This window comes from Lathyrus oleraceus, chromosome 5 (assembly GCF_024323335.1).
Source record: "Lathyrus oleraceus cultivar Zhongwan6 chromosome 5, CAAS_Psat_ZW6_1.0, whole genome shotgun sequence".
Taxonomy (NCBI): Eukaryota; Viridiplantae; Streptophyta; class Magnoliopsida; order Fabales; family Fabaceae; genus Lathyrus; species Lathyrus oleraceus.
The window spans coordinates 3,426,779-3,447,331 of NC_066583.1; the positions used below are offsets into that span (position 1 = coordinate 3,426,779).

The following is a 20,553-nucleotide window of genomic DNA, read 5'->3' on the forward strand; positions in this document are numbered from 1 at the left end:
CTTAAAACCGAACAAATCTAAATAAACAACACAAACAACAAATATCGAAACAAATGAAAATACTTAACCACAATATTTAAAAACAACATTTATAACTGATTACAACAATCAAATTGATGTCATCTGGTTCAAACATCATTTTCCTAACATCCTTATCAGTTTTTACTCGCACCCAACCAAATACACCACCGAGTCTCTCAATACTTCTAATTTTTTTGCCTTCTAGTATTTTTCCATCTAACCAACGAACCAGACCCCTCTTTAGTTGCTCGAAACGACATATGTTTCAAAAGAGCATCTCCATCGGAGGCTTCTCTCTCGAATAAATCACTTTCCATAGCGGTGACGAAGACAAAACATGTTTGCAATATGATGCAAAGAAATATGGAAAAATGAATCACACAACACCTCTATTTATACAAAAAAAAAATTACACATTACACTAAGGCGTCAGACCAATTGACGCCTCCTCTCATTTAGTATACATGAGCACCAATTGGATTGACAACACCATGTGCAGTAGCCAATTCAATTGACGCTCCTCTTAAAAATTAAGGGTAAGCACCAATTGATCTGACACCTACGCCTTAACATTTTTTTTTTGAAATTGGAGTAATTTGGTAAATTATTTGAAAACTGGACTATTTTGGATTTTCTTTTTGAAAATATGGGGTATTTAAGTAAAATATTCAGATATTTAGGTTAATTTTCAAAAAGGTATCATAATTTTGTATTTCTTTATTTATTGAAATAAGAGAAGAAGAAAATGTGTAGTATAGTTATTTCCTTCGAGTTTCTATCTTGTATGAAACAAACAAGATAATACCCTAATCTCTTTCTTCTAATTTTACTTCCATTCACTTTCATCGTTAACCAAACAAATGATCAGGTAAGCGTCCGTGATCAAGATCATAACTTCAAAATCACATCATGTCACACACGTGAAACATAACCTCTTTCACGCCCCCAAATTGCTGCAATTAATTAGTTATTAATCTTCTTTTTTGCGCCATTTTTCTCGATCATGTTTATGCACCATTCTCTACCTTCGATCTAAACTCCAAAATCATCCCCAACCGTTCATCTTAAACTCAACCATAATTCATCTCTCTTATTCTGCGCATAAACAGGTTCGCATTTTTTTCTGTTGTTATTAATTTACTCTATCCATTTAATTTCAGTTTATTTGATTTGATTTGATTTCTATGTTGCATAAGGTATCAATGTTTCCAATTTATTGTTTTAAAATGATTTCTGATTCTTTTTTATGTGTGTGGCAAATTTAGGTTTTTTTTATAAGGAATTAGGGATTTGTGATGGATAATGAGGGAGAAAAGAAGATGTTGGATGTTGGGGTGAATGAAGAGAGTGTTGGGAACTATAATGAGTTGAAAAATTTGGAAGGAAATGAGGTTTTCGAGGAGGCTTTAGACCCGGTTAAACATTTCAATGATCAGGTTGATGCTATTGTTGGTCAAGGCGATGTTGCTGATACTGTTGCTGCATTGCCTTTGGTTTTTGTTGATGAAATTCATGATAACGCAGATGAACTTGATAACTTTCATGAGGCAATTGAGGGTGCTGATGCGCGCGTCGAAAATTTGAAGGATGAAAAGGAAGTTGAAGTGATTGCTAGTGATTTTAGTGGTGGAAAGGAAATTGCTGATTTAAACAAGGATGGAAGCATGGTTTTTCGGGAGGCTAGAGACTTGGTGAATGGAAACTCTGGTTTATTGAGTTGGAAGGATGAAAATGAGGATCTTGAATTCATGACTCCCAAACAAGATGGTGGTATGCTATTCCGAAACAGGAGCACAGACAAGGTGGATTATGATGTTGCTGAGTTTCATACGGAATATGGATCCCATGAGGATATGAGAAACCAGGGTGCTGATGCCGGGTATTTGAGAGAGGGTGGTTTGGATCTCAATCTCATGGATGACAAAATAGAGGAACAGTGTAATGCTTCCGGTGACCCTTATGGTGAAATTCAAAATGATTCAGCTCATGGGGATTTAGAACCTAATGGTGAAATATTTATAGAAATGAATGATGAGACCATTGACACTGATATTAACCACGGGGATACGGATGGCAAAGAAATGGGAATATCTGATACTCAGAAGACTGAATGCAAAGATTATGGTAATGATGAAATTAAGGATGATGATGTTGGATCAAGTGCGGAGCATCCGGAAATTGGTGATACAGGAGGGTTTTCTTCGGTTGTAGATGAAAGAAATGTGATTGAAACTCCTGGAAGCTCATCCCTATCAGAATTTTTTTTTGCTACTGAGATGCCGGCTGTGCAGACTACTGTAACTAATTCAGAAGAAGAAAGCACGAATGTTGACCAGTCTAAGGTTTCTAATGAAGAAAGTCAAGGAAATACTGAAAACTTATCGGTTGTTGGGGAACCCATAAAGATACTTGAGAATAATACGATAGAGAAACAAATGAATCAGATCACCCAAGTACAGAATAGTGAGTTTGTTTCCTCATCTGGAAAATCTGTTGCTAATAGCACCACTCTTGTTCATCCTGCTGGCCTCGGATCTGCAGCTCCATTATTGAAACCTGCTCCCCGAGTAGTGCAGCAGGCGCGGGCGAATTATACTGTATCTAATACGCCGTCCCAAAAAGTGGAAGATTCCTCAACTATGGAGGCCGAGGAGTACGACGAGACTCGAGAAAAACTTCAAATGATTAGGGTTAGGTTTTTGCGGTTAGCTAATAGGTTCGGGCAGACTCCCCACAATGTTGTTGTAGCACAAGTTTTGTATAGATTAGGGCTGGCTGAACAGCTCAGAGGGAGGAATGGGGGCCGTGTTGGCGCTTTTAGCTTTGATCGTGCAAGTGCAATGGCCGAGCAACTCGAATCAGCGGGTCAAGAACCACTTGATTTCTCTTGTACAATAATGGTTATTGGAAAGACAGGAGTTGGAAAAAGTGCAACTATCAATTCTATCTTTGATGAAGTTAAATTTAATACTGATGCTTTTAATATGGGAACAAAAAAGGTTCAGGATGTTGTGGGAACAGTACAGGGCATTAAAGTCCGAGTCATTGATACACCAGGACTTCTACCTTCCTGGTCAGACCAGCGACATAATGAGAAGATCTTGAACTCTGTTAAGCGTTTTATTAAAAAATCACCACCGGATATTGTGCTGTATCTTGATAGAATAGATACGCCGAGCCGGGATTTTAGTGATATGCCGCTTTTACGCACGATTACTGACATTTTTGGACCATCCATATGGTTCAATGCTATCGTGGGATTGACTCATGCAGCATCTGCACCACCTGATGGCCCTAATGGTACTCCTTCCAGTTATGACATGTTTGTCACACAGCGCTCTCATGTTGTGCAGCAAGCCATTCGTCAAGCAGCTGGTGATATGCGCCTCATGAATCCTGTATCGTTGGTGGAGAACCACTCTGCATGCAGAATTGATACATCCGGCCAAAGAGTGTTGCCTAATGGTCTGATTTGGAAACCACATCTGTTACTCTTATCTTTTGCATCAAAAGTTCTGGCTGAAGCAAATGCTCTTCTTAAGTTACAAGATAGTCCACCGGAAAAGCATTACACAGCTCGCACAAGAGGGCCACCATTACCATATCTTCTTTCATCCCTTCTGCAGTCAAGACCGCCGTTAAAGTTGCCCGAGGAGCAATTCAGTGACGACGACAGTCTCGATGACGTTCTTGATGAGCCATCAGATTCTGGTGATGAAACAGACCCTGATGACTTACCGCCATTTAAACCTTTGACAAAGGCCCAGATCAGAAACCTTTCTAGAGCTCAGAAGAAAGCATATCTGGATGAGATTGAGTACCGAGAAAAGCTTTTTATGAAGAAACAACTAAAAGATGAGAAAAAGCAACGAAAGATAAAGAAGAAAATGGCAGAATCATTAAAAGATATGCCAAGTGATTATAGTGAAAACGCCGAGGAAGAAAGTGGGGATGCAGCTTCTGTTCCTATTCCCATGCCAGATATGTCCTTGCCCGCTTCCTTTGATTCTGAGACTCCCACTCATCGGTATCGTTTTCTTGATTCATCCAACCAGTGGCTTGTAAGACCTGTCCTAGAAACTCATGGTTGGGATCATGATGTGGGTTATGAAGGTTTAAATGTAGAAAGATTGTTTGTTCTTAAAAACAAGTTGCCCTTGTCTTTTAGTGGTCAAGTTACCAAGGATAAAAAGGATGCTAATGTTCAGATGGAAATAGCCAGTTCAGCTAAGTATGGAGAAGGGAAAGCAACTTCATTAGGTTTTGATATGCAGACCGTTGGAAAAGACTTGGCTTATACATTACGTAGTGAGACAAAATTTTGTAATTTTAGGAGAAATAAAGCAACTGCAGGTCTCTCATTTACTCTCTTGGGTGATGCGTTGTCAGCTGGAGTTAAAGTCGAAGACAAGTTGATTGCTAATAAGCAATTTGAGGTTGTTATTGCTGGCGGTGCAATGACAGGGCGTGATGATGTTGCTTATGGTGGCAGTTTGGAGGCCCGCTTGAGAGATAAAAATTACCCTCTAGGTCGCTCTTTATCAACGCTTGGGCTTTCTGTCATGGATTGGCATGGAGATCTTGCTGTTGGGTGCAATTTACAGTCACAAATTCCCATTGGACGGAATACAAACCTTGTTGCGCGAGGCAATTTGAACAATCGCGGGTCTGGGCAGATAAGCATTCGGTTAAATAGTTCAGAACAGCTTCAAATTGCTTTGATTGGTCTCATCCCTCTACTTAAGAAGATTGTTGGTTATTCTCAGCAACTGCAGTTTGAACAATGATGGCGGTGTTAAATCATGGGAGCTGCAACACCTGCACAGTAATAGGTAATTAATTTAAGATAACATCTCTTCCCAGAAGCTTTGAAACAAGAATGATGCTAAATTTTGTTTTCTTGTTTTCTAGACCAAAAATGTTCTATTACTTGATCATAGCCATTGTAGTCTCCCTTGTTAGGTAGTATCTTTTGGTATTCTTTACATTATGCCGCAGGACTCCAAGTAATGCATTTTTTTTGACTTATATCTTCATGTATATGCATATAGATTTTTAAATTGACAGTGTTGTCTTTTGCCCTGTATATTGTCAGAAGCACTCTCTTCCATGTTTATTTTTGCTGTCTTGTGGTCTGATTTTTCTTTTGTACCTTAAGGGTATATGTCTGGATTGATGATTTTGGATGGCTAAGTCTGTATTTTAGTATATGTTTGAGATTTTAATAAGGGTAATGCTAACTTGTGCCCCAAGGGCACATGTTAAGCCATTCATAAATAGAAAGTTTATATTGAAAAAAGTAATAAAAATATTAATTATAAAATTTTAATAATGACCATGTACAAGTTCCAAGAAAATATTTCTACAATTAGTTCTTAACATGTGCCCCTAGGGCACAAGATAGCATTATCCTTTTAATAAAATGGAAAGAATAACATGATAGATAAATAGATAATTATATAACATTTCAATTGCATTTAATTTATGTTTAGACACATTTTATAGCTTCCTTAGTATACAAAAGAAAAACAAGTCCTCGAAACATACCCTTAGGATCCGTTTTTTGGTTCTCCGCACATTACTGTTCGTGCCTTCGTGGTTTATTTCTTCCTAGAGATTTCTCTTCTGATTTTCTATTTTAAGTGTTCTTTCCTCAATTTCCTCTATTTTTTAGTTAAAATTGATTATTCTTTTTCCTCTTTCCTAGTATATTTCAGGAACAATTTTCAAGGAGCATTTGATTCGGTGGTGCCCATGACAATTCAATTTTGGATGTTAGCAGGACATCCGATATAGGCATAATCGTTTACTTTTATTCAGGCAATGCAACACTTTTGAGATTTTCATTCTTTAATATATGCATGAGTAATGCAGTGATTCATGACATGAACTCTTTTTTTTTTCCGTCTATTTCAGAAGTATATTTTGTTGTAGACTTGTCGCATGGTGCTATGGTATGATAACAAAATTTCAGAATAGATTTAATCATAAGTTCTCATACATATTTGTCCTTGTCATGAATGGCAGATATATTACAATCAGCTAATGCATCAGAACTATATTCTCTTTCCATATTCTTTATGTTCATAAAAATGATGCCCTTTAAAACTTGTGGCCTTTCAATTTTGATACAGAATTATATTCTATGGTTTTATCAGTTAGTCTATTTGTCACGAATGTCAGATGCTGATTAACATATTTGTATTAAATTTTCTGTTTACACACACATACTCATAGTACTTGGAAGTTATGTTATTTTGTCTTTGTTGTATTGTAATATGAAGAGAAATAGCTACCGAGACGAGACTACATGAAAGACATGCAGATGCTGAGTTTTGGATTATTTCTCACTTGACCTTTTTGTCTTGTGCAGCAGGCCATAGCTTGAGCTACAAATGTTTAAATTGGCTGGTTTTGGTATCATTTGAAAGTTAAAAGATAGAGCTATTATTGAATCATCATCCAATTCCAACGAGTGCTATGTCAAAATAAGTCTCATATTATAGTGAACTTGCCATTATAATCCCATGAGATTCTCTCATTTAAGACTTGTAGTACCTCTTTGAAAAGTTGTTTCAGAGAGAGCTTTAAATATGGACCGGAGAGACACGAAATCAGGGGTCTATATAAGGAGGATACAACACCAGACAAAATATGAATTTTGGGAATCATTGTGTGAATGTGGAATAGTTTTCTCTTTTTTCTTTGTAGTTTTGTTTTTACCAGAGATTGGATGATTGTTGTTAAAGCTTGTACATGGATGGAAGACTAGAGTCAATCTAAGAGACTCAAGAATTTTTGTTTGAATTCTGGATTCACTATTCATAATTGTTCATTTATATGCACATCTTTTTATACCTCTTTTATATTCAATTGTTATTTCAAATCAGATGTATGGGTTGTTTTAATAATTGAATTCGCCCTTGTGTCCAGGCATATTTGCTCATTTTTAAGTATAAGGATGCTTGTGATACACTCAAGAAATAATATGGGGTGATGAAAACACGAAAAAGGTGAAACTACGGTCATTGAGGTAATATTGGGATTGCTGACCAATCAAATGAAACTATACGATCATATAGTTGTGGTTACCCAAGAATTCAAGAAAATGAAATTATGAGAAGATTATTAAACAACAGAAGGTTGATCACATAGTTGTGGTTATCGAAGAATTCAAGTACCTGTCTAAAATGAAGCTCGAGGAATCACAAGCCTTTTAGAGGCTTATGAGATGAGGTTGAAGTTGAGAAATCCTAACATAATAACTTTTGTAAGCAAAGTTCTTCAAGAAGATGAAAGGAATTACAAGCCTCATTAGAGGCTCATGAGATGAGGTTGAAGTTGAGAAATTCTAATATAATGAGTTTTGCAAGCAAAGTTTTTCAAGAAGATGAAAGATGATGCGTCGAAGATCAGCAAAGGAAATAAAAGTGAAAATATAAATTGAAGGGGAATGATGAAGGCACTAGGAAGAGCACAAAGAAGCAATGAGAGTCAAACAAGAATGGTGCCTATAATAACAAGAAAGTCAAGAAAAAGGTTGACATAAGATTTCCCACATTCGCCTTGTCAGCCCCTGTGCATGTCTTCTCTAAAATTTAACACGTTCGTTTTTATGATTCGTAATCATCAACTTTCTCAAAGTTGTCACCATTCACACATTGATAGATAAAAAACAATGTCTTGAAATCTTTTTTTCTTTTATTCCTTATGTGTTTTTCGTTGTGCATCTCTCGCACCTTCAACAAGAGGATTCACATTGTGCTTAACCACTTAAAGAACATCTTGATAACCAAACAACACTTTCATTTATTTGCATCAATTGTCATAATTATTCGCATCAAGGATGCGTAGGATTGTAGAGATTCTTTCATTGGAGACAAAATTCATGTTGCACATCAGGTGTTTGGTGGATCGAACCAGCCTTTTGATGCCAAATATTAGAACTTTGAATCATCCAACCAATAAAAAATGAAGTGATTGAGTGTGAAGAGGGAAATAGAGACTTAGAGAGAAAGAAAGAGAATTAGAGAGAGCATAATTGAGGGTTATAATTTTTATTACATTGATTCATAATATCTTCAATATATAAAAACTAAAATTCGGTTATCATTGTTTTAACAAAACTAAAACATAACCGTGGTAATCGAATATTATGAATGCGTAATCAATTACACTCTTGAAAAAAACTTTATATTTTTAAATTCTTTGACATTTCAACACAATGTAACCAATTACACTATTGATAATCGATTATAACCCTTGAAGTATTGATTTTTCCCGTACCAAGTAATATGTTTGTATGGTTTTGGTTGAATTTAGATGTAGAATTATTAAGGGTGTAATTGCAATTATTAGAAATTGTCATGGGGAACACTCCACCTATTAAATTCCAAGAACTTAACTCTGAATTAAATTATTGATATTTGGGCGGGGCAATTATTTATTCACTAATCAAGTTGCACTCAAATTAAATCCATTGGAACTCCAACACCTATTCTATATTCAAAATTCCATCAACACACTATCATAAAAAACATGTTTATCGTCGATGATGTCTATGCAACACTTCCCACCGTCGATCTAAACTCTTCACTCATCCCTATCCGTTGATCTTTCTTACCCCTTATCCTGAATTCACTTGCTCAAGAACACAAACCAAGTAAAACAGTGTTAATCTCTTTTCATTTCAACCCAACCAAGACAGTGACAGAAACAGCTGTTCTTCTCTGCATAAACAGGTTCGCATGTTTGCTATTGTTTTTGTTATATCGTTTCAAATTTCAGTTTATTTCATCTATCATAATAAACCCTAGTAGATAATAACTTAGGCTCTTTCTGTTAATTGATTTTAAGGTTTATTATCATGTTTCTTTCTCCATTACTAGTTATTGTTTTGAAAAACTTGTTGATATCTTGTTCCTTTTTTGCGTGTGTGGAAAATCTAGGATTTTATAAGGACTTGGAGATTTGTGATGGATAATGGTGGGTATGATGAGGGGGAGAGGAAGAGGGTGGATGTTGGGGTGTCAAATGAGAGTATAGGAGGGTCTTACGAGGAGTTGAAGAGTTCTGAAGGAGATGAGGTTTTTGAGGAGGCGACTGACCCGTTAAAGGATTTCAATGACCGGGGTGATGCTGTTGCTGCTACTGTTAGTGTATTGCCTTCAGATTTGGTTGAAGAAATTCAGGATGATGATGCGGAAGAACTTGATAGTTTTCTAGAGGCAATTGGGGTTGGTGATGGGCGTGTCAAAGTGTCGGAGGATGAAGAAGCAGTTGAAGTGTTTGACTTGGTGAATGGATTCTCTGGTTTATCCCGTGAGAGATTTGAAAATGAGGATGTTGAATACGTTACTCCCAAACAAAATGGTGGTATGCTTTTTGAAAATGGGAGCGCGGACAAGGTGGATTATGATGCCGATGAGTTTCATACGTATTCTGGATCCAATGAGGAGATGAGAAACCTGGGTGCGGAGGACAAGGTGGATTATGATGCCGATGAGTTTCATACGTATTCTGGATCCAATGAGGAGATGAGAAACCAGGGTGCGGAGGCTGAGGATTTGAAAGAGGGTGGTTTGGATACAGAACTCCGAGATGATAAAATAATAGAGGAACAATGTAATGCTTCGGGTGGTCCTTATAGTGATATTCAAGATGATAAATTGCATATACATTCAGCTCACGGAGGTTTAGAAATGGAGGGTGAAACCCTTGGCTCTGATGTAGTCCATGAGGACAGAAATGGCGAAGAAATTGGAATATCTGATTGTCAGAGTATTGAATGCAAAGATTATAGTAATGATGAAGATAAGGGTGCTAGTGCTGAAACAGATTTAGGGCATCAGGAAACAGTTGGTGAAGTAGGAGGATCTTCTCCAGCTATGGAGGAGAGAACAGGGGTTGAAATTGCTGGAAGAACATCTCTATCAGAAAATCCTCTTGTCAATGAGGTAGTTCAGTCTACTGCATCTGCATTTGACGAACAAAGTATCAAGGATTACTCGTCTAAGATTTCTAATGAAGAAAACCAAGGAAATCATGAAACCTTATCTTCTGTTGAAGAATCTAAAAGGATACCAGAGAATAATGCAGAGAACAAGGAAACCAATCAGATTGCTGAAGAACAGAAACGTGAGCCTGTTTCCTCATCTGTTGCTGCTAGCACCCCTCTTGTTCGTCCCGCTGGCCTTGGATCTGCAGCTCCGTTGTTGGAACCGGCTGCCCGGGTGGTGCAGCAGCCTCGGGTGAACTATACTGTATCTGATACACAACCCCGAAAAACAGAAGACTACTCAATTGGGGAGGCTGATGAGTATGACGAGACTCGAGAAAAACTTCAAATGATTAGGGTTAAGTTTTTGCGGCTAGCTAATAGGCTTGGGCAGACACCCCACAATGTTGTTGTAGCACAAGTTCTGTATAGATTAGGACTGGCTGAGCAACTCAGAGGGAGGAATGGGGGCCGCATTGGCGCTTTTAGCTTTGATCGTGCAAGTGCAATGGCCGAGCAGCTTGAATCAGTTGGTCAAGAACCACTTGATTTCTCTTGTACAATAATGGTTCTTGGAAAGACAGGAGTTGGAAAAAGTGCAACAATCAATTCTATCTTTGACGAGGTTAAATTTAATACTGATGCTTTTCATACGGGAACAAAAAAGGTTCAGGATGTTGTAGGAACGGTACAGGGCATTAAAGTGCGGGTCATTGATACACCAGGACTTCTACCTTCTTGGTCAGACCAGCGGTATAATGAGAAGATCCTCCTCTCTGTGAAGCGCTTTATTAAGAATACTCCACCTGATATTGTGCTGTATCTTGATAGGTTAGATATGCAGAGCAGAGATCTTAGTGATATGCCACTCTTACGCACAATTACCGATGTTTTTGGACCATCCATATGGTTCAATGCTATCGTGGGTTTGACTCACGCAGCATCTGCCCCACCAGAAGGCCCTAATGGTACTCCTTCCAGTTATGACATGTTTGTCACACAGCGCTCTCATATTGTGCAGCAAGCCATTCGACAAGCAGCTGGTGATATGCGTCTCATGAATCCTATATCATTGGTGGAGAACCACTCTGCATGCAGAATTAATACGGCCGGCCAAAGAGTGTTGCCTAATGGGCAGGTTTGGAAACCTCATCTGTTGCTCTTATCTTTTGCGTCAAAAATTCTGGCTGAAGCAAATTCTCTACTTAAGTTACAAGATAGTCAACCTGAAAAACCTTACACAGCTCGTGCAAGAATGCAACCTTTACCATTTCTTCTCTCATCCCTTCTGCAGTCAAGACCGCAATTAAAGTTGCCAGAGGAGCAATTTAGTGACGAGGACAATCTCGATGATGATCTTGATGAACCATCAGATTCTGCTGATGAAACAGATCCTGATGACTTGCCACCATTTAAACCTTTAACAAAAGCCCAACTCAGAAACCTTTCTAGAGCTCAGAAGAAAGCATATCTGGATGAGGTTGAGTACCGAGAAAAACTCTTTATGAAGAAACAATTGAAGTATGAAAAAAAGCATCGGAAGATGATGAAGGAAATGGCCAAATCGGCGAAAGACCTGCCAAACGATTATGATGAAATTTTGGAGGAAGAAAGTGGCGGTGCAGCTTCTGTTCCTGTTCCCGTGCCAGATATGTCCTTGCCTGCTTCCTTTGACCCTGATTCTCCCACTCACCGGTATCGTGTTCTTGATTCCTCCAACCAGTGGCTTATAAGACCTGTCCTAGAAACTCATGGATGGGATCATGATGTGGGTTATGAAGGCTTAAATGTAGAAAGACTGTTTGTTCTTAAAGACAAGATACCCTTCTCTTTTAGTGGTCAGGTTTCGAAAGACAAAAAGGATGCTAGTGTTCAGATAGAAATGGCAAGTTCGGTTAAGTATGGAGAAGGGAAAGCAACATCGTTAGGTTTTGATATGCAGACTCTTGGGAAAGACTTAGCTTATACGTTACGTAGTGAGACAAAATTTTGTAACTTTAGGAGAAATAAGGGAACTGCTGGTGTTTCATTTACTCTCTTGGGTGATTCCTTGTCAGCTGGAATTAAATTCGAAGATAAGTTGATTGCTAATAAGCAATTCCAGTTGGTTATTGCTGGTGGTGCAATGACTGGGCGTGATGATGTTGCTTATGGTGGCAGCTTGGAGGCCCTGTTGAGAGATAAAAATCATCCTCTAGGACGCTCATTATCAACACTTGGGGTCTCCGTCATGGACTGGCATGGAGATCTGGCTGTTGGGTGCAATTTACAATCACAAATTCCCATTGGACGGTATACAAACCTTGTTGCGCGAGGCAATTTGAACAATCGTGGGGCTGGACAGATAAGCATCCGATTAAATAGTTCAGAACAACTTCAAATTGCTTTGATTGGCCTTATTCCTCTACTTAAGAGGGTTGTTGGTTATTCTCAACAATTGCAGTATGGACAATGATGACGGTGTTACAAAACGTGCGCTGCAGCACTTGCACAGTAGTAGGTAATTATTTATGTTGACATACATATCTTGCTTGATGCCATTAACAATAATGTTCTAAATTGTCTTTTCATATTTTCTATGCCAAAGTCAATGTCTCTAGTTCATCACTGAGTCTAACATTATAATCTGCATTCTGCATTTAAGGTTCAAAATCTGGGGAACCAAGGGATTAGGAACCTTATGTTTTTCTGTGTTGTTAGGGAGTTTGATTTCAGTATTGTGCTGATTGCAACTTTGGTACCACAAAACTATAAAGTTACAAGAAAAAGCTATTCTTGCATGATAAGATATTTTCAACTTATTGTCAGGTTTTGACTTCACCTATTTGAATTTGATATCTATTTTGTGAACTTTCCAGATAAGCATGATGCCGGCTGGAGCTTATAGTAATGACAGGTTGGCATAAGTTACAGAAGCTATAACAATTTTTTTGGAAAAGATTGAGGGCTAGGTTGGTTGCTGAAATCTGTATCATACTCACTACTCACGAGAAGTCGGTCACTACTTATCTCGTTGCTCCTTGGCTTTATGTTATTGAATATGCTAAAGATTTAGATGCGTTAGTTATTCAATGTGCGCAAGTTTATCAATACTGAGTGCGCAATTTAGCAGAGAATGATTAGTTTGTGGTTATTCATGTGTGCTGTTTTAGAATATCATTGCAATATGAAAGCACAAATATACTAAAGTCAGTAAATAACAGTGCTGTCAGCAAATCTAGTTCATTTTAAGTTGGGTTGATATTGTAGTGGATAAATCAAGCTTGGTGATGAAACTTTATACACATGGAGATGAACCAAATACTGAAATAAGGTGATCCAAATACTCTAGAATAAGAAAGCCAAAATGGTATTTGGCTCGATTTTGAAATAGTTGATTCATTTTTAGTGTCAAAGACCAATTTCAAGTGCAAGACTCGTATTTATCGGAGGAATGACAATTTAATCCTTCCAAAATGGGCACCCGTAAAATTATCTACAATGGATAAGGTAAAAACTTGCAAAAATGAATACAGACGTGTTAGGGTAATTATCCACAAAAAGAAACGGATATAGGTATGGATATGCGTACCTTGATATTCATCTTGTCTCGTACTCGCATAATATATATTTATATATTTTAGTTTATAATATTATATAAAAAAATATGTCTATCAATTTTAAAATATATATAATGTTTATTTATTTCAACAATAAATCTTTTGAAAACTTTTTATTTTTTTAAAAACGATATGATATTTTATAATTGATATATTTATTTAGTAGGAATGCGGATAACAGATATGGATGTGAGTACTTATTTACTCATATGGTACGGGTACGGGTGTTAGCTTTGGCGTCTAAATGGGTATGAGTTCGAGTACGGAGATTTTTTCAAATCACATCACGGATAAGGGGATGTGTGTCCAAATTTTGTCCATTGTCATCCCTAATTTATGGACTATATAAACAAGGATATCATCAAAATAAAATATATATTTTAAAAAAAAAGGTTGAAATACATTTTTCATCAAAGTTTGAAGTATTGTCGGTGAATTAGTTGATGACAAATTAACAAGTGTACTAATTATATCGAAGTAATAAAAATTTAAGTTCGTATTCATAGGGATTGGGCGATTTGAACAAGGAAAGTGACGTGATATTGAAATGTAAAATTAAAACATTAGGAAAATATCAGTTTGAGAAGATGATCAGATCTTATTCGAATTCTCTAATTTCATTGTTGATGACTGGGCTTATTTGTCTAAAATTGATGTTACAAAATTTTACGACAAATTAACAAGATCGTTATACCCAATTCCTTGATGTATAACTCACTAATTTGAACTACAATTTCCTAATCCCTTAGGCGAATTGAATAGTAAAATCAGACGATTTACCCCTAAATCAATTATATAGTTGAATAATTACTCTAATTCAGGTTGATAGAATTAATGTCAGTAATCCCTACTAAACTAAGATCAATTTGTGATTTCGTCACACAAAGAGCATTAAACAAAAGAGCAATTGAATAGAAAATATAATATCAACTTATGCAAATAACACAAAGCAAGTCATATTAGTCAACAAATCAATATTAAATTCATCTCTTAAGACCTAATCAAAAGTAAATTAACTATTCACAATAATAAAAGTCAATGCAATGAGTTTGGAAGAATAATAGATGAAACTCAATGATGAATCTATTCTCCAATGGCTGAAAACCCAATTTCCTTAGCACCTAGATCTCCTTATCGTCACTTTCTATCTTCAAAATCGTAACCTCGAAAAAATGTGAGTTTTTGTCTTTTAAAGATCAAACACCCGTTAAAAAACATCTCCCGAATCAAGCTCTACATCTATATAAAGTCAATATTGTAGTCCAGCATATCCTAAGTGAAGACCTCTATATAAAGTCAATATTGTAGTCCAACAAATCTCAAGTGAAGACTTAGGCTTCAAGGATGACCGATGGTTTGACCTCTCAACGATCAGATGATGATAATCAACATAAAGATATCTCAAGTCTTATCAAGAAGACTAAAAGTTCTTGTGTGGTGCTAAAATAAAAATAATGATGCAAAGAGTTGAAGTTTCAGAGAATGAAAGAGAGGAATTGTGAAAGCTCGTCTTGTCGTGCCTGTTTGAGTGACCGGCGTATTGTAAAAACAGAAGGGCATTTCTAGAAACATTATGTCTAAATCGCACACGCACATTAAAAATTCTCGAGAAACCTCTCATATTTTTAGCAAAATCACCAAAAAATGTTTTTAAAGTCTAATTAGTTGATTAATGGAGTGTTCAATTGAATATGAGATTTTTTCTAATTGTTTAATCGATTAGATCTTTTTCCTAATTGATTAGATGTTGCTTAATTGAGTTTATAATTGATTATGAGAGTCTCTCAATGATTAATAACGACTTTACATCAAAACCTTCCTTTTGGGGCTTCATCAATAAATTATTTGAGGTACCTATCGATTAGATGAGTTAACTAGCCCATGATTTTTTTTTTCAAATTTATACCACGCATTGGCTTATAAATAAAGAGCTTCTATCTCAATTTTTCACTTCTAAAAAATGTGAAAAACCTCAATTTTTATTTCTCTCACCACTTCTCTAAATCGATCATATTTTCTCACATATTTTAGTCATAGTGTTTCGAGAATGTTCTTGAGTCTAAGATGAGAGAAAATTTGTAAATTTAACTAGAGTGAATTTTATCTTGAGTAAATAATTTTTTTATAGAAAGTTGATATTTTTGGTTGTAAGCTACACCATTTAAAAGCGCTTGTTTGCATTAAAGAATTGTCTTAGAAAGTCTCTGTTTCGTTCGTGATTTTTCCATTGAAGAAAAATATATATTTTGATTTGTGAAGATCAGTTAGTGAAAATATCCACAATGATTATTAAGCTCATCCTAGTTAAAAGCTCTTTCGGTTTGAGATTAACCCGGCTAAATTTTCTTTTACTTTCTGAGTTCAGCTTTGTGTAAAAACTCAGTAGGTTCGAGATCAGTTCGGTAAAATTCTCGATTCGATTCGTGGTCAGCCTGTGTAAAATTCCGATTTGGTTTAGAGGATATCCATCTCAAAACTCTGTCTTGATTCGAGATCATCCTGCTCAAAATCTCTACTTTGTTTGGAGACAAAACGCTCTAAGTCTTGTTGGTGGACAAATCTTTCTAAAAGCTCTAAAATTTAGTGAATACTCTCAAGAATAATTCGTAGGGACATGAGTAGGTCTTTTTTTGTCAAAGTTGTATAATTTTATGGTGTTATTTCTCTTCCTTTAACTGTTTTATTTTCCTACTTATTTTCTTTCATTTGGATTTTTCGTTGCTGATTTATTCAAAATATTTTAAAAACTCTGATTTTTCAAATGATTTTTTTAAAACTAAAGCATTTCAAACCTCCACAATTCACCATTCCCTATTATGTATGGAGTTACACATGCAAAAGATCCCTATTTGCATCTAGTTTTCTAGCTATAACTAGTTTTGAAAAATAGTGAGCACTAAGTTGTTATAAACGTGTTTATGTGGTGTAATCTGAAAACCCTATTTGAAAATAGTGAGCACTAAGTTGTTGTAAACGTGTTTATGTGGTGTAATCTGAAAACCCTATTTGTTTGAAAGTTGGATATATTTGTCAAGGCTTATAAAGAAATATGAGATTTATCAAATTGAAAGGCACGGATAATGATAAAATTATTGCCTTTTACTATTGTTTATTCTTCTTTTGATTCTTCCATATCCAATTTTAAGACCACTATTTGAGAAATTTGGTGTTTTAGATGGTAACTTGGAGTAAAAGCCTCATCCCAAAACATACATGCTCGTCTATTCGACATTTCAACACCAATAAGAATGGTTAATGCTTGTTTTCAGGTATGAGTAGAAGATGGTTGATTGTTGGGGTTATGTTTTGAAAGGTTTATTGTTTATCATCTTAAGGGTTTTAGAGGTAAACAATTTAGAAGCTTCATGGAAAATTTTCTAAATTAGTAACTTAAGCTATTAGGGGGGGGGGGGGGGGGGTTTTCTCTAAATTTTAAAATGTGTTTAATTAAAAGCAAGCTTAAAAGATGTTTAATTAAAAGAAAGCTTAAAGGGTGTCTTCATACATGTTTTCAAATCTTATCATATCGTCTGTGATGTATTAGTTTCAGGTAAATATCAAATTTCTCATTCATATAGTTCAAATGCCACTATAGGACTAACCCGTTAAGATGAATGGAATCCAATCTGATCATGGAAATAGTTGGAGTTTGATCACGTTTATAGAGCCAATCTCAAACATTCTTGTCCTTGAATGGAGTAAACTTTGCCTTTGATATGCAAGTAATTTTGGTAATTTAGTTATGATACGAGAACCATCGTTATCATGATAATCATTAGAAGTTTGGGAGTTCTAGTCAGTTTAAACATGCAACATGATTCGAATAACATCCATTCAATAATGCGTTGGAGCTGAAGTTGTTAAATATACTCATCAAACAAAATGACTATACATCTCCGATGTCCGATACCAATTGTAAAAAGTTTGTTACTTTGAATTATTAGGGAAATTAAAATAATTCAAAATCTAACTCAAAAACTTCAATAAAGGATGACATTGGTTGAAATAGAACTCCATATATTTTTCTAATTAAATTTTTCTGATTAAATGAGATAGAGAAATAAATAATCATATAAATAACTCATTCCTTCAATCCTTCGATTGCAAAGACAATAGTACCCTCATATAAATGAAACAATTCTAAAACAAATATTTAAATTGGTGAGACAATTTTAAAATGGTCTCTTGTCTTTTTATTTCTACAAACACAAAGCTTGAAAGAATTAGATTGAAAATCAAATATATTTAATTTAAAAAACTAATTTTTGGTTAGGGAGTAGAGAGAAAAGGGGGAAAATTGAAAAACATTGGAAGAGAAGAAAATGGAGGGTGAAGTGAGGAATTGGTGTTTGGAATACCTCGTTAGAAACTCAACCATAGAAACCAACATCATCAACAAACTCATTTCTAGTATCTCACTCTCCAACACCGATTACCGCACCAAGAAAACAATCATCCTCAGAACCCTCGAAGACTCCTTGTCGGAAGCATTTATCCCAGAATGTATGCTCCAAATTCTCGAGGTACTAGAAAAACTACTACTTCGTTGCGACTCTTCAAATTCAATCAGTGCCGCCATGAAAGCCGCTTATTGTAGCATTGCCGTTGAATCTACTCTCAAGTATCTTGAAGCAGGAACATCAAACCCTAGCTACGGCAAAGCGGTGAAGAGGATATGGAAGGGTAGGGTTCATGATATGCAGAGTGAGGGAACTAGTTTTCTGTTATCTGATGAATTGAAAAAATGGAAATGTGAGATTGAGAATTCGCTTTTGGATGGGAAAGTTATGGAGAAGCTTGCTTCCATGCCGAATACTCGAAGAGACGCAATTAGAAAGGTGCAGGCTTTTTTGGCTGAAGCCTGGGACAATTTAGGTCCTTCTTTTCTTGAATCAGCAGCGAAGAATCAGTTGGATGCGAGTGTGGGTGTCTTGCAGATGAAGAAACAACAGGAGAAAGGTTTATTTTTTTCTATCTTGCACTTTGTGATTTTGTGAATTATCAAGAAAGTTGTTTGCTTTTTGGCACTTTTAGTCATTATGGTGTTTTTTTTCTTTCTCATTTTTAGGTTCTTTAATGGAAATTCGGAACGACAATGAGAAGCTTGAAGGGAAGTTTACTACTTCTGTTGATGTTGAGGAAGTGGATTTATCAACCTCTTGTAGCAAAGGCGAGTCTTTGCCGAATAACGAGGTCCCGAAGAATGGGGAATCTGTTAAATGTAGTTCTGTGGAGTTACAAAGCTTGGCCAAGGATCCGGGTTTGGTAATTGAGGACATGAATCAGGAGCCACAAATGGAAAATCGGAGTACGGATGCAAATGTACCCGACCCACAAGCTTGCCAGAGTAGTAATAATAATGAGGCTAATCTTAATGAGACAACCTCTGTTCATCAGAGTGATGCTCAGCACCCTAGCTTGATGAAACCAAATAGTACTGCCCGTACTCATGAGGTAACCTTGACTGTGTTTTGTAAATTTTGTTCTTCTGGTTTATTTCTTTTGACTCTTAAAAGACAATAGTTTGATGGAACAATATGGTGCTGCTACTGTGCTTGTTGTTAACAGTCATCTTAAGAATGTGTTTGAGTCTATTTCATCCCTACAAAACTGGCCTTTAGGGATGAGTTATGCTCAATCATATTTCTTAACATAGTATCAGAGTTAGGTTTAAGATCCGGTGGACCACCTGCTACAGGATTTCCGCTATCAGACCATCCACCATTTATTTTCAGGCTCCAGATGTCCAGTGCTGACTGTGAGGGTGTGAGTTATGAGTCCCACATCGGACAATATGCGGTCTGAACATGTGGACAATCCTCATCCTACAAGCCGGTTTTGTAGGAATGAGTTAAGGATTGACCACATTTCTTAGCACTCGTAACTTTTTGTTTTCTGGTGTCTTCATTTTAGGGGTTTCATCTTGTTCGACATTTCTTTTCATGTTTCATTTCCGTGGTTCTCATTTTTTGTTTGGATGTATCTTTAAACAAGTATATCATTAATTATCATTTATTTTCTGTAGTGGGATGATTCGATAGATGGCTTGCAAGGAGAAACATCCTATCAGGCTAGTAAATTTAGTTTGCCTAGTCCAAGGAGGAGGAAAGTTTCTCCTTTGAAGGAGTATGAACCAAAAAACATCACAAAAAGGAGAAGACCGAAAAAATGGAGTAAATTGGAAGAGGATACTCTAAGGACTGGAGTAAACAAGTATGCACTTGTTTTAACTAATCAAGTTACTATAAATTTTTGTTGTGTATTTCGTTGATACAGTTTTTTCGTATTTGGCCAGTTCCTCATCTCTCAACAGTCACATATCTTACCGTGTTATCATTCAAATGATTTTTCCCTAACTATTTCTGCTTCATTTGAGAATATAAATAGAATTAAATATACACTTTCACTACAATTTCATAATCTCATTTAGTCCTTTGTTTCTTCTTCAGATTTGGCAGAGGAAACTGGAAATTAATCCTCAACGCTTATACATTTGAAGAGAGAACTGAAGTAAGTCTAATTAAAAGGTATTGGTATTTTCTTTTTTCTACTTATGCCCTTAACGCCAATCAAATTTTGTTTATCAGGTTGATTTGAAGGACAAATGGAGAAACATGATGCGGTATGGAGGCCAATGAATCATTTGTACGTGCATAGTTCTTTTTTGCCGACTAGTTCACGCCCAAATGATGAACTAAAATTGAGATGTACATACATATTTTGAATCTGCGAGGTATGTTTCGGATGTATTTTTGTATACAATCCTAGTATTGTACTTCAAGAACATGAAAAAAGATAGTGTCTGATGCTGCTTTAGTAGGAAGTACTCCATGCAATTTTTGTCTCAGATGTATCTAACTTATTTTTGGTGCACTTATACCATTAATCATTTAATCCATTATCCTTTTTTTTTTAAAAAGGCAAAATAGTATATCA

At 36.1% G+C, this 20,553-nt stretch overlaps 3 protein-coding genes across 5 annotated transcripts; all 3 read left to right on the forward strand.

Annotated features, from left to right (window-relative positions):
• Nucleotides 1-881: 881 nt before the first annotated feature.
• Nucleotides 882-6,866, forward strand: LOC127081270 (translocase of chloroplast 120, chloroplastic). 2 transcript variants are annotated; one of them, XR_007788080.1, is made up of 4 exons: nt 885-1,130; nt 1,287-4,853; nt 5,729-5,841; nt 6,395-6,866. XR_007788080.1 is itself a non-coding variant. In XM_051021539.1 (3 exons), exon 2 carries the CDS (start codon nt 1,317-1,319, stop codon nt 4,806-4,808), a length of 3,492 nt encoding a protein of 1,163 aa, XP_050877496.1. In that variant the 5' UTR covers nt 882-1,130; nt 1,287-1,316; the 3' UTR covers nt 4,809-4,853; nt 6,395-6,866. The 2 variants fall into 2 exon arrangements, 1 of the variants encoding a protein (XP_050877496.1); XM_051021539.1 differs by lacking the exon at nt 5,729-5,841 and having other exon boundaries at nt 882-1,130.
• A 1,637-nt stretch (nt 6,867-8,503) lies between these two features.
• LOC127081271 (translocase of chloroplast 120, chloroplastic) lies at nt 8,504-13,259 on the forward strand. 2 transcript variants are annotated; one of them, XM_051021542.1, is made up of 4 exons: nt 8,504-8,762; nt 8,970-9,428; nt 9,507-12,518; nt 12,877-13,259. In XM_051021542.1, the coding sequence occupies exons 2-3, from the start codon at nt 8,997-8,999 to the stop codon at nt 12,471-12,473; spliced, it is 3,399 nt and encodes a 1,132-aa protein (XP_050877499.1). In that variant the 5' UTR covers nt 8,504-8,762; nt 8,970-8,996; the 3' UTR covers nt 12,474-12,518; nt 12,877-13,259. The 2 variants fall into 2 exon arrangements, with proteins under 2 accessions (XP_050877499.1, XP_050877498.1); XM_051021541.1 differs by having other exon boundaries at nt 8,507-8,762; nt 8,970-12,518.
• Nucleotides 13,260-17,836: 4,577 nt separating this feature from the next.
• Nucleotides 17,837-20,527, forward strand: LOC127081272 (uncharacterized). Its single transcript, XM_051021543.1, has 5 exons — nt 17,837-18,576; nt 18,686-19,071; nt 19,643-19,830; nt 20,067-20,127; nt 20,205-20,527. Exons 1-5 carry the CDS (start codon nt 17,940-17,942, stop codon nt 20,253-20,255), a joined length of 1,323 nt encoding a protein of 440 aa, XP_050877500.1. The 5' UTR covers nt 17,837-17,939; the 3' UTR covers nt 20,256-20,527.
• The last annotated feature ends 26 nt before the right edge of the window (nt 20,528-20,553 follow it).

Bases quoted from the DNA above. Each gene is read 5' to 3' on its own strand.
- LOC127081270 (XM_051021539.1), top strand. From the start codon at position 1,317: ATGGATAATGAGGGAGAAAAGAAGATGTTGGATGTTGGGGTGAATGAA.
- LOC127081272 (XM_051021543.1), top strand. From the start codon at position 17,940: ATGGAGGGTGAAGTGAGGAATTGGTGTTTGGAATACCTCGTTAGAAAC. The intron at 19,072-19,642 runs GTAACCTTGACT...TATTTTCTGTAG, and splicing joins GTACTGCCCGTACTCATGAG to TGGGATGATTCGATAGATGG. The intron at 20,128-20,204 runs GTAAGTCTAATT...TTTGTTTATCAG, and splicing joins CATTTGAAGAGAGAACTGAA to GTTGATTTGAAGGACAAATG.
- LOC127081271 (XM_051021541.1), top strand. From the start codon at position 8,997: ATGGATAATGGTGGGTATGATGAGGGGGAGAGGAAGAGGGTGGATGTT.